We start from the raw sequence: 12,845 nt of genomic DNA on the forward strand, positions 1-12,845 counted from the left end.
ATATGTATATTACTGTCACAGACCCGCAGAAGACTAACAAAATCCTAAATAAATGAATGAAACACATGAAATAAATGAAATTCTGGTGACAAAAAGATACTGTTTTCCCGCCTTTTTCCTTTCTCTCCTCCCCTTCGAGGTCGGAGGCGAGGGGCGTGGCCAGGCCTAAATGCATCATTTCCATCCGCTTCGCGGCCCCTGTGGGAAAGCGTCGCTCCGTGACATCACAGTCGCGTCGCGTGTAGGAGTGTCGAGACGTCCACCCGCCCTGCGTCCCTCGGCGCAGCGTCGGGCGTGTCCCATGATGCACCGCGCGGGGCTGGCTCCTGCCCACAGTTGAGCCTCGGCCTCCTCCGCCACCTCCATTGGGAGTCCAGAACCGGAGCCGCCTCCGCCGCCTGCCTCCTGCTCCTCGCCGAGGCGGTCGCTCAGTCGGTGGGTCTGCCTCGGGGAGGCCTCCGCGTCTTCTTCCCCGCAGGCTCCGGTTGGGTCCGGCGGGGAGCGAGAGAGCAGGGGAGGCAGGGAGGCCGGCCGGAGGGGCGGCGGGGGCAAAACATGCGGCTCCGGCTGCCCCGCGGCGAGGCCGGCGAGTGAGGGACCGAGTCGGAGCCAGGGCGGAGGCGGCGGGAGGCCCTCGTCGTCGTCCTCCTCCTCCGGTCCCCGGGGCGGCGTCTGCGTCTGCCGAGCTCCCTCGCCTCCTCCCCGCCCAGGGAGGCAATGACAGCGGCTCCGGGCCCGTCCCCGCAGCAGATCAGGGACCGGCTGCTGCAGGCCATCGACCCCAACAGCAACGTGAGTCCCGGGGCCGGAGGGGGTCCTTCCTTGTGCTTTTCCGCCTCCCTTTTCCGCTCCCTTTCCTCAGCCCCGGGAAGAAATGGGCTCCAGGAAGCCAGCAGCCCCTCGGTCGCCCTGTCCTCCGCAAGGAAGGAGGGAAGGTGGGCCTTCTCCTCGGGAGACCTCCCTCCCTCCCCCCTCCTGTGGCAGGAAAAGAGATTCCAGCGCACCCTTAGGAGGAACTTCTTGAGAGTAAGGCTTTTCAGCAGTGGAACACACTCCTTCCTCAATGGAGATTGTAGGGGAGTCTCCCTCCTTGGAAGCTTTAAGCAGAGGCTGGATGGCCATCTGTTGGCTATACTTTGACTGAGAGTTCCTGCATGGCAGAATATAGGGGTTGGACCAGATCAGGGCCCTTGCGGTCTCTTCCAACTCTAGGATTCCATGAAAGTGGAGTCTTCTCTTGCCCTCCCCCCGAAACCTGTGCCTCTTTGCCAGCCGCCCCCTTCCTAGTCGCAGCCTTCCTCCATCCCCACACAGACCCACCTGAGGGGCTTCTCTCCCCATTCACCCTCCTTTCCATTTGCAGCCCCCAGGCGGTGGGACTCCTGGCAGGAGGACAGGGGTCTTGCCATCCAGAAGGGGACATGGACTCCTTCCCTCTTTGCCCACATTTCACACCTTCCTAGTCCCCCCCCCCCCAAGACACATGCACACCAACCTCTGCTCCCTGCCATGACTCCTTGCTTGGCTTTGCTACTGCTCATAATTATCTATTGATTTCCTGGCTGTTGTATGGTCTGGCAAACACAGGTCCAAAGTAATGCAAAGTGTGGTGTTGAAGGAAGGGGTGTTTTTGTTTTTGGAGGAGCAATGTTGACCTGGGTGTCTTGGCTCACCAGTGTTAGTGCTAAAGGGCGGTTTCCCATTTGTTCATTACACTTTTCATAGAATCATAGAGTTGGAAGAGACCACAAGGGCCATCCAGTTCAATCCCCTTTAAAATTTTCGGCACCCAAAGCATTCCCTTGTCCAGAAGCTTTAGTTGACTCTTGAATGCTGGAGCAGCAGTGGCTGTTCCAGTTAGCAGGCCAGGCAGCCTACTTACAGAATATCTCTTACCCCAGCTGGGTTGGTCAGGATGAAGTCAGATTTCTGCACTTCCAGAAGGAACAAACTAGAACACAGTTCTTGAGCCATCCTGTATGTAAAGAATCTAGGCTGTCACCAATAGCCTGGCAAAGAGGGGTAGTAGGGTCTGGGTTGGATCTTGATGTATAGATCCATGTCTGATGTGTGGATTCTTCCATGTGGGGGTTCCCATGTCAAAGAAAACTGAGACTGGGGATAGTACAGGTAAACCAACCACAAAGTTAGGCAGGTGTGAACAAGTGTAGAGGAGGCAAGTGGATATGACATGGCAGGCGCTTATCCAGAGCCCCTGGAAGGTCACTCTCCTGTACCTGAGGCCCCAATGTTGCCAGCATTGTTTCCCAGAAAGAGGGGCAGCAGAGCCCCACAAACTTTGGCAGCAAGATGCTTTTCAGTCCCTATGAATAAAGCTGTGTCTATGTGTGTGCATGCATAGTCCACATTCCTTCCTCCCATTCTACATCCATGGAAGTGGTCCCATTATCCCACTACAAGGATGGATTTGTCCTTTCTTAGCTTTAGCAGCCGCATCCTAAATACTTTCTGTGGGCAAGGCCAGGCTTGCAAAAGAAGATGCAACAGACGTCTATCAAATCTTTCCAGTCTCAGTCCTGCTTCTGCTCTTTTCAAAGGCCTGGGCCATGTGTAAGCTTGTGTGTGTTGAACTGACTCTTTAAATGGCTTGAGCTATCCAGGGTTAAACCTGCTGAAATGCTTGCCTGTTTTCTCTAAACAGTAGTGATATTTGTGTTCATATATCACATTTCAAGTGTTCAGAGTATGTGAAATGCATTATCTTCTCCCTGCTCATGACGAGCTCACAGGTTGGATGGACGTAAGACTGACTAGTGATTCCATAGATAGGAAGGACTTCCTGTGCCAGGAGCAGGATCTGGACCTGACCTGCTTGTTGGCAAAGGGTGCCACAAGGACCTCCTGGAAATAATGGGACTAGCAAGTAAGCCACCCTTGCAGACAAGACAGTTTTGCTCAGAACGACAATCATGTCGCAGAAAGGCTTGTCGCTGACTCCTGCTTTCATCTTCTCTCTTTCATTCCGCTCATCCTTTCATACTAAGTTTAAACACCCCTCACCCCCCCCCCCCCCCCGGGGCCACTAAGAATGCCAGGCTGCAGCAGCCTTTTGGGAAAGTTAAACTGGCAACTGGTGTTTCTCCTGCTCTGTAAGCTTTGGGCTCCAGATGCCTTGAGGTGAGACTTCGTCCTCTGCCCTCTTGTAGACTCAGATGACTCCCAGCCTTTCCTAACTCAGCAGTGGTGCTCTTGGCAAACCAGTTTGGTGGCTAGCCTTTTGCCTTCCCAGCTCCTTCCTTGACAGTATAAAGTAGGCAGCCCCCAAATAGGCTCAGTAGGGCAGGAGGTGTAGGCCAGGTCTGCTTTTTTGCATCTCTTTCTTTACCTTGGCACAATGGCAGGACCCTGCGTGGATCTTCTGTTGCGTTGTCAAATTGCAGAAAGTGATGCTGTCCTGCCAGAGAAATAACAAGGTTGAGTTCAGGGTCACCACAGGATTACAAAGCTAGCATTTTTAAAGTTGATCCTAATGATGATGTCTGAGCTCATGCAGCTTGCTTTGCTGTGAGTGCTGTTTTTTTCTAAAGCTCAGGTGGGGACTAGCTAAGAAGAATTCGTAGACCCTTTTTCTTATCAGGGGAAATACAGCTGAGCCTTCACTTCACTGGTGAAAATGGCAAACTGCTGCCTGAGGGGCTATGTTTGCTTAGTTTTTTCATCTCCCTACCGAATACCTACCCATTGTTCATATTAGCCAGATATCCCTGTCTTGAGGGAGGTGAGCAAGATGGATGATCAGGTTCTTCTGTTTGCTTATTCTGTTATCAGCACTCTTCCCCATCAACCCTTCAAGGGGAATTGACAGTAGAGCATTTGCTGGGCCTTGGTTGAAAGTGGCATTGTGGAGCATCCAGTGCTGCATTCCTAGAGAGCAAAGTACTTCCATTTGGCTGCCCCTATAGAAGAGTCATGGCCTTCCAGTCGTTTGGGATTTCTGCCCCAGGGGCCCAGCCAGTCACAGACTGTGATGGTCCCAAACACCTCTCCTAGGAGGGACGCAGTAGCTGAAGTGGTTAAGACTCTGACTCTGTTGATTGTAATATCAGCAGGTTGGCAGTTTGAGGCCCAGGTGCCGCATGATGGTGAGCTCCCATCACTAGTCCCAACTTCTGCCAAAAGTTCGAAAGCATGCAAATGCAAGTAGATAAATAGGTACCCCTTTGGTGGGAAGGTAAACAGCGTTCTGTACAGTCATGCTGGCTGCATGACCAGAGTAGTCTCTGACAATGCTGGCTCATTGGCTTAGTAACAGAGATGAGCACCACCCCCTATGGTTGGACACGACTTGACAACCTTGTCAAAAGGAATACCATTACCTTTTAGGGGGCTGAAGGTTCCCCATCCTTTGTTGAAGATGGAGAACTGTGAAACCTTAGAAATCACATGTTTGTGTTGCTGGGGACACTAACTTGAAATTCTCACCCAAAAATGTAATGTGGCTGCACATGACTCACCTTGCACCCCAGTCTCTGTTCTTCAGGTTTTAAGTACCGTATTTTCCGGCGTATAAGGTCACTCTTTATGTCTGCCTTATGCGCCAGATTTTGACCCCGGAGACAGGCGAATGGCATAGCCACCTCTCTGACTCTGGGGTCCTTGCTGGGTCCTCTCCCAGCCAGCAGGCACTCGCGCCGGCTTGAGGGGGCCTTTCTGGAGGCCTGAGACAGGTACCGCAGCTGGGCTCTCTCGCCGCCATTGTTGCTCCAAAAGGCGGTGGGGAAGTGGCTCCAGAGCCAGCCGGGCCAAGGTAAAGAGCCGGCCCCTTAATTTTTGCTGCTGCTGCCACCACCCAGGATACTCCAATCCTCCAGCGGCTTCCGCGGCGGACTTCTGAAGCCTCTGGAGGATCGGAGGATCCCAGGCGGTGGCGAGAATTAAGGGGCCGGCTCTTTACCTTGGCCTGGCTGGCTCTGGAGCCGCTTCCCCGCTGCCTTTTGGAGCAACAATGGCGGCGAGAGAGCCCAGCCGTGGTACCTGTCTCAGGCCTCCAGAAAGGCCCCCTCAAGCCGGCACAAGACCCCCACATAGGAGGCCAGGGATGCTGCCAGCAGGTGACTTGGGGGTCTTATACCCCCAGTTGCCTTATACGCTGGAAAATACGGTATTCTGTATTTCATTTTTTGAAAGAGCTTGCTGGCCACCCTTTTGGTAGAGCTCCCACCAAGGCTCTCAGAATCTGATATTAAAAATGAGATTACAGTTAATATCTCAAAACTTCACTAGATGTCAGCTTTATGAAGGCATAATCTCTCTAATACTTCTCCCAAGCCATTCATGGCTTTATCACTTTGAGAGATGTGTTCCTTTGAGGCTCCTGGTGATGCGCCAGGTATCTCCAGAGGCAGGTTCTCCAGTTTTCCCTAAATTCTTCAAATTTTGGCAGTCATGTGCCCAGAGGCCCTTGGGGGTATTTTAAAGCTAACTTTGGTGGAGTCGTGGTGTGAGGTGGATCTAAACTTCAGCTCAAGGTGAATGCTGCTGGCACAGCAAGAGGCTTGAGCATTTGATGCCCACCTGCCTTTGGTGCTCATTTGAAGGGAGCTGCCTGATTTCTGGATCTCAGTGGGTGGGTGAGAGCATCTTTGAGTGGTAGGAGGCTGGGCAGCTTCTTTATCAGTCTCATGGTGAATCTCATGTTGTGAATTTAGAGGAGGTCTTCCAGATGTTTTTCATATTAGAATTGCCATCATCCTTTGGCACTGCCTGTGCTGCCTGATCTGATGGGAGTTGTAGGCTAGAGAGTTCTAGAGAGCTATAGTTGTGCACTCCTCATTTAGAGGTACTAGCTGACAAAGCAACACAACAAGGTGCTTGAAATGTGAGTTCTTGATATGGTGCTTAATGTCTTCTCTTCCTTTCCCCATTTCTAGATACGTAACATGGTTGCAGTATTGGAAGTGATCTCCAGCTTGGAGAGATACCCCATCACCAAAGAGGCACTCGAGGTGCGTTCCTACCATGCCCATTCTCTCCTTGGTAGAAAAGGATTGACACCTAAGCTGGAAAAGGTGGCTGCAAGGCCCCACCATCTGCCGGAGTGGATGCAGACCTTGAGTCCCCTGCTCTGTCGGACTGGGTTCAGCATTTCTTTCTGTTTCTTGATGGTTTTGGGTAGAGAAACAAGGCCTGGTGACCGCTTGGGTGGCTTGCCATGGAACAAGACAGTCCTGCCTGCAAGATGCTAAACATATCAAGTCAAAATGCCTATGTCAAAAAGAAGACTGACTCTCCTTAGCCTGCCCCCTTTCCCTTGGCATCTGCTGGGATTGTGGAGCTGCTTCCTGGCAGCTGGGCTGAATTGAGATGCTGGGAGTGGTGGTGGCGGGTGATGGGACAGCCATGTAACAACCCACTGGTACTTTTTAGCTGGGCAATCCCACGGAAGCTGCCCACAATTCCCCACAGCCAGCATCAGTTGGAGATAATGAGGCTGGGTTTCTAATCTCCCATTGGGAAACTGCTCTACATATAGGATGGTGTGTGGCTTTCTCCTCAGATCTTCAGGGCCTCTTAACCTGGCCTCTGGAGCAGTTAGTTAATCTTACCATGCTTTGTGGATGCACCTGGGCATCAAAACTAGCTGGAATTTGAGAGGGTTCTGGCTTGTTAGAGATACTCCAGTTAATGGGCAAGTTCAGTTAAAGTAATCACAGCCCTGGAGTACCGTACATTGTTTATTGGTTAGAATGGCCTTTCTGGTAATTCTCCACCCCAGTTCCAGTCTATCTGGCGAAGTAATCCAAGGTTTGTTTCAGGAGTAATTCCTTAGCCTTTTTGGCAGGTAAACAGGTTAAAGAGCCAGTTTCCTGCCCAGGTGGTATGTAACAGTAAACAAATGAGAGAAGAGCCGTAGTTTGCCTAGCTGTCCCCACTGATCTCTGGCATTCCCTGACAAATTGGGTCATGAAACTAAAAAATGTTGGCATGTTATATTTGCTGTATCATATTTCAGGGTCTTCTAAGTAATTGAACTGAAATCCAGTCCTCAGGGGAAATGAAATCAAGTGCACTTAGTGTGGCTTTGATGATTGACAAATTAAAAAAAATATTGGGAGTTTTAATTTTAAAATTGTTAATATACTCAGCTCTCTGTATCCATGGATTTTTATCCAACCAAACACAGTATGAAAATATTAAAACCTTGATTTTGCCATTTTATATAAGAAATCCATTTTACTACTCCATTTTATTTAATGGGACTTGAGCATCTATGGAGGATCCTGGATCCAAACCTCAGTGGATAATGAGGGCCCCTGTATATGCATAGACATTTATTGTATATAGTTAATACATGACATTTTCTTTACATTTAATTATTGGGGGGGGAAACTAGACCATTATAGCCTGTTTCAGTTGGATCATTTCCCCGTGCCTGAAGAATATATCTACTTTTTAACAATGCTGAAAAAATGACATACATTTTGATTTGGGGCTTGTCTGGGATCTGCTGGTTTCCTGTTGTCCAGAATGGCATATATTGGCCTAATGCCATCAGGATGGCATCCTCCTGGCAGCCCTCCCTGGGGCTTAAAAATGTAGTCCCTCCCTGAGGAATATGGAGCTCACAGAGCAGGTTTTGGGGAGGGAAAATTCTGCTCACCTTTGTTTAGGACAGATTTTGCTTTTTCTGAATGGCATTCCATCAATGGATACAACCTATTGTTTTCTGTTGTACTGCAACCTTTATACCATTCCATTCTTTGAAAGAGGAAAAAAAATTCCATAAGAAATGATAGTGGCTGGTTTTCTGGAAAGCTTGCCAGCACTCATCACAGGTTCCCATGCACTGCTCCTTGCCCTTGCAGTTCTTGGAATAATTTTTTTCTCTGTTTGTTTATTCTATTTATATCCTACCTTGCCCCTAAACTTGGACCCCAAGTTGTCATGTTTCTTAGCAAATGGATGTAGTGTGCCTCGATCAGGAATCTTGTAAAATGACATAGATCTCCTTTTGTTTTGTTTTGTTTACAAACCCAGGAAACACGACTGGGGAGACTCATTAATGATGTCAGGAAGAAAACGGAGAACGAGGAGCTTGCCAAGCGTGCCAAGAAACTGCTGAGGAATTGGCAGAAGCTGATAGAACCAATTGCCCACAACGAGGTTGCATTAAGAGGGCTGCCGAATCCGCCAGGGTCAGCCAATGGGGGGTTGCACAACTGCAGAGTGGAAACTCACACTGGGGCTGCCACTGTTGTTTGCTCAAAGCCTATCCAGGATGTGAAGAACAGGAACGATGTCCAGAAGCCACACTTACCGAAGCCGGGGAACCGGAAGCGGAAAGGTGAGCCCAGGGATGGCCTCCAGCCCCCCCCCTCCTTGCTACCAAAAGCCTCCAAAGCCAGTTATGAAGTGTTGCAGAACTCTTTTCCTCCTCCCACAAATGGGATTGGGGGGAGCCCAGAGAATTTCCCCAGCCCTTCGGATGTGAGCTTCCCCCCAGAGCTGGAGGGCAGCAAGCCAGAGCTTGGGGAGAATGAAAAGCCCAGCAAGATCCCCATCAATGCTGTCCGGCCTCACACCAGCTCCCCGGGACTCTTCAAACCCTCTGGGCTGCCTTCACTGCTCAAGACAGTGGTCCTGCCGCCCCCTCCACAATATGAGGAGGCTGTGGCGGGTGGTCAGCCCAGGAGCCCTCGCTGCTCCTCCTTCAGCCCCCGGAGCGTCCGGCTGGAAACTATTGCTTGGCAGCAGCACGCCAACTACTCCTCCAAAGGCTTCACGCCAGCCCCTTCTCCAAGGGGCCCTCCCCTAGATGCATCAGCAGGGGGACCTGCGTCCTCACGATCGCCACCCACAAAGAGGCTGGCATCGCCTCAACAGGTGGGGCTGGGGGTGACCCTGCAGAGCCCAGAGCTGCAGGCTGCCCCAGAGAGCCAGCTCTTGTCGCTGGGAACAGGAGCCTCCCCTGGTGGGGGGGCTGGGGCCTCCAGTTTGTCGGAGCCCTTTTCGACGGATGCTCTCAAGGGGGACAGTGACATTGCTGCCTCTGGCTCCGAAGGAAAGAAGAAGAAAAAGTACTGTCCCAAGGACTGTGTGGTCAACTTGGATGGGCAAGTGCTGGAAGGCGGAGTGAAACCTGTGAGGTTAAAAAAGGAACGGCGCCTGACCTTTGATCCCATGACAGGCGAGATTAAGCCCTTGGCCCAGAAGGACTCTTTGCAGGGAATGGGAGCTGCGGGGGATCTACCCGCTTTCGCTGAGCAGCCGCAACTGCCAGTGGTGGCAGCTGGACAGGCAGCAGTGGCACACCGGACAGGTATGGGCGGGCAGGAGCCGAAGACCCTCCTCCTGCACAGTCCCTTTGAACAAACGAATTGGAAGGAATTGTCCCGAAATGAAATCATTCAGTCCTATTTAACCAGACAGAGCAGCTTGCTCTCCTCCTCTGGGGTGCACACTCCGGGGGCTCATTACTTCATGTCTGAATATTTAAAGCAGGAGGAAAGCACGAGGAGGGAGGCCCGCAAGACCCATGTTCTGGCTCCCCACAGCAAACCCTCAGACTTGCCTGGAGTGACGCGGGAGGTCACACGGGATGACCTCGACAGGATATGCAGCCACCATTGGCAGGGTGTGAATGGCTGCTATGACACACAGGGTAACTGGTATGACTGGACGCAGTGCATTTCGCTGGACCCACATGGGGATGATGGGCGCCTGAATATCCTGCCTTACGTCTGCCTAGACTGAGCAGTTTTGCAAGATGCTTTTTTTACACTGGCAGTTTAGTAAAGCAGGGGCTGTGGCACCCCCGCCAGCCCTGAAAAATCACGCTGGTGGAAGCTCATCAACCAGAGAGGAGGGAGGGTGTCTAATGGAGTGAGCTGGACATTGGTAGTTTCTCCTCACTTGTTAAAAAGTCTTTTTTGTGAAGTGCTGCTACCAGTTTACTAATGAAATTGCAAAGGGAGGCATAAAAAAGAGGTCTTGATTTAAAAAATTACAGCCCCGAAGAGTTCCAAACTCTAGCAAACCAACTGTTTAAAACCAAAACCAAAAGGTATTTAGTTTTCAGAAGGTAAAAACTTTCCAGCGATTTTTGAAGTCTGAGGGCAGGCAGGGAAAGGTGGAACATTAACACAGGAGTAGTTGAGTCTATTTATTTGTCTTGAGTTGATTTGCTTTCTCTTTTTTTCTCAAAACAGAAAACATGGCAGTGAAATGTTCTGAGATGAACTGTGCAAACCTGTAGTTAGTTCTTTTTGCATTGCAGCTCTCTCCACCCCCACCCCACCCCCACTGCACTAGGATGGAGCTGTGGGCTTCTGATGGTGGTGTGCTGCCCCGCATTGTGGCCGGAAGGACAGGAGGGAGTGACTGCTTTGGGCTCAGCGTCAGCGCATAGATGTCATCATATGGTGGGGGTCTTAGATGGTTTCAGTGTTGCAGAAAGCATGTTCACAGGCCTCTTGGCAGGGGCATCGCACCACCACCAGCAGGCGCCTGGGCCCATCCTCCCTTCCTGCAGATTTTTGTAGGGAAAGGCAGGGAAAAGTTGCTATTTCTTCTTTTTTCTTTTTGTTTAAACAAAGGAAAATCCAAACTGTATGGAGGGTGCTATTAGTTTGTAAACGTTCTGTGAAGGGCAGGGGGAATGGAAGCCTGTTTGTATGCTGGAAATCTACTTGTTACCATTCCTTTAGATATTGTTTGCCTTATGGATATCCATCACAAAAGCGACTTGCAGAAAAACAGCCTTAGTGAATGTACAGTAACTAGACTTCTGTGTTCCTGGGACGCAGAAGGGAGCAACTTTGCTATTGGTCCTTTCAGTGGACACATTGTGATATAAATGTGGAAATAAAAAAAAAATTTGCACAAAGTAGATTGTCCTTTTCTGATGTTTCAGAAGCGGCCAGTTGGTTTGAGTCAGGTGAGAGAAGAGCTGGTGGGATGCAGAGCCTAGGTGTCTCTGTCGTGTGGTGATCCAGGTGTTTCCAACTACAGCTCCCACGATCCCTCAGGACCAGTGGCCATGCTGGCTTTGGGGAGTGGGAGCCCCCCATCCCTCCTTAGTAGGCTAGGAGGAGATGCTGCTGCTGAAATGGCCCTCAAGCTGGGCTCCTGAGGCTGGGGACTTCTGCTGAGCACTGGCCGTGCTGCGTGGGATTTTGGAAACTAGTTCTGGAGATCCAGCCATTGAGAACCACTGAGGAAGGTGAGTTGGTGGGATTTAGGGCCGTCAGATGCTGCTGGACACCAGCTCCCAATATCTTTGGGCCTTTGGCTGATGGGAAGCCAGGTCAGGTCTCATCCCCATTTTCTCAGAACACGAGGAGGAAGCCCCCCCGCCCATTCATTTCAGGTATTGAGTTAGATTTGGCTCCTTATGGGAGGAAGTTTTAGCTGCAGCTCTTGCCCCAATAAGGAGGGCTTCTGCTGGGGAGGGAAAGCCAGTCCTTCCTGCCCCAGAGCCCCCAAAGGCAGCCAGTCTCTGATCCCCACACCATCTGCCTCAGGAAGGGGGCGAGAGTCCTGCTTCTGCAAGGGAAGGGGTGGGACTCTGCACGTGCTCAGTAGCCTCCAATGGGATCAAGGAAGGCCCTAGGCAGGGAAATCTAGATGCCAAACAGTGCATTTGTGCAATGATCAAGACTGCTTGCTGTTATGTGCCTTCAAGTTGCTTCTCTTCTGGGGGAGGGGGTCGTCTTGCCACTCTCTTGCCTTCTTCTTTGTGGTCTCTGCGAATCACACAAATGGGTTATTTCTGCGCATGCGCAGCAAACTCGGAAACTTCTAGAATCTCCAGGCAGAAAGTCATGTAACTTTCTGCAGCCTCTTGCAACTTTTTGGCGGTAGCCCCGCCCATCCGTATATAAGACCCCTACCGGCCCGCTCTCCTTCAGTTCCTTCATTCCACCGCGTTTGCAGCTCGAGGAACTTCGCTTGACTTCATTGAATCTCTAAACTGGCTATTGAAACAGGACTGGACCTTTGACCACTCTCTTCGATCATGATTTGGACATTGTCTCAACTCTCTCGGACATCGACGCGGACCGGTAACGACGACCCTTATGGCTTCATTTAAGCGATGCACCAAGTGCGGGGTCAAAATCCCCATGATAGATGTGTCCTCTGCCTTGGAGAGGAGCATATCCCTGGGGCCTGCAGGCACTGTAAGGCCATGACTGCCCAGACGCTAAAAAATAGGGACCAAAAACTCAAGGCGTCCCTTTATGAAAAAGCCTTTTGCCCTAGTACGATGGTCCAAGAGTCGGCTGCCCAATCTACAGCCGCTGACCCAAAGGCTAAGCCGGAAAAGGCTTCAAAGAGGGCTCATGGAGACAAGCAGAAAACCTCCAAGTCCTCTAAGGACCACCGTGAGGCCAGAAGGGCCAAATCAGCTTCTCCTCCGCCCAAGTCCAGGCGCAAGGGGCCCCCGAGTACCATATCGGTTCCCCCGCCTGAGTCTCATACCGCGGCTACTCCCATTCCGGAGATCACTGCAGCATCGGCCCCGCCACCTCTGGAACCACGGGTCCTCATCTCCTCCCATCTGTCAGTACAAGACAAGGAACTGGAGATTGTTAACTTGGGAGACTCCTCAGAATCTGAAGGAGAAATCCCTGATTCGGACGCTCTCCTCTCACCACAGAGACAGAGACGTCCATCTAGATCGCCGTCCCGTCCATTGAGGCAGAGACAACCATCCAGATCACCGTCCCGACCCAGACGGGTTGGTACTTCTCCGCAAAGGAGAGATAGAGCAGCCTTGGGGACAGAAGCGGACGAGGCCCTAGATAGTGGCCATCCAAATCGTTCCCCTCTGGATAGAGACCATTCGGAATGCGACCTCTTCAATACGTACCCGGACTTAGTTT

At 51.2% G+C, this 12,845-nt stretch overlaps 1 protein-coding gene across 2 annotated transcripts; it reads left to right on the forward strand.

The window, feature by feature from the left end:
• Positions 1-288: 288 nt before the first annotated feature.
• On the forward strand, positions 289-10,833 carry MED26 (mediator complex subunit 26). Of its 2 annotated transcripts, none has more exons than XM_089496561.1 (3): positions 289-792; positions 5,892-5,966; positions 7,999-10,833. In XM_089496561.1, exons 1-3 carry the CDS (start codon positions 718-720, stop codon positions 9,712-9,714), a joined length of 1,866 nt encoding a protein of 621 aa, XP_089352687.1. In that variant the 5' UTR covers positions 289-717; the 3' UTR covers positions 9,715-10,833. The 2 variants fall into 2 exon arrangements, with proteins under 2 accessions (XP_089352687.1, XP_089352688.1); XM_089496562.1 differs by lacking the exon at positions 289-792 and adding an exon at positions 2,866-2,884.
• Positions 10,834-12,845: the final 2,012 nt, after the last annotated feature.

Source organism: Sceloporus occidentalis, unplaced genomic scaffold (genome assembly GCF_023333645.1).
Source record: "Sceloporus occidentalis isolate IW3139 unplaced genomic scaffold, rSceOcc1.0.p SCAF_91, whole genome shotgun sequence".
Taxonomy (NCBI): domain Eukaryota; kingdom Metazoa; phylum Chordata; class Lepidosauria; order Squamata; family Phrynosomatidae; genus Sceloporus; species Sceloporus occidentalis.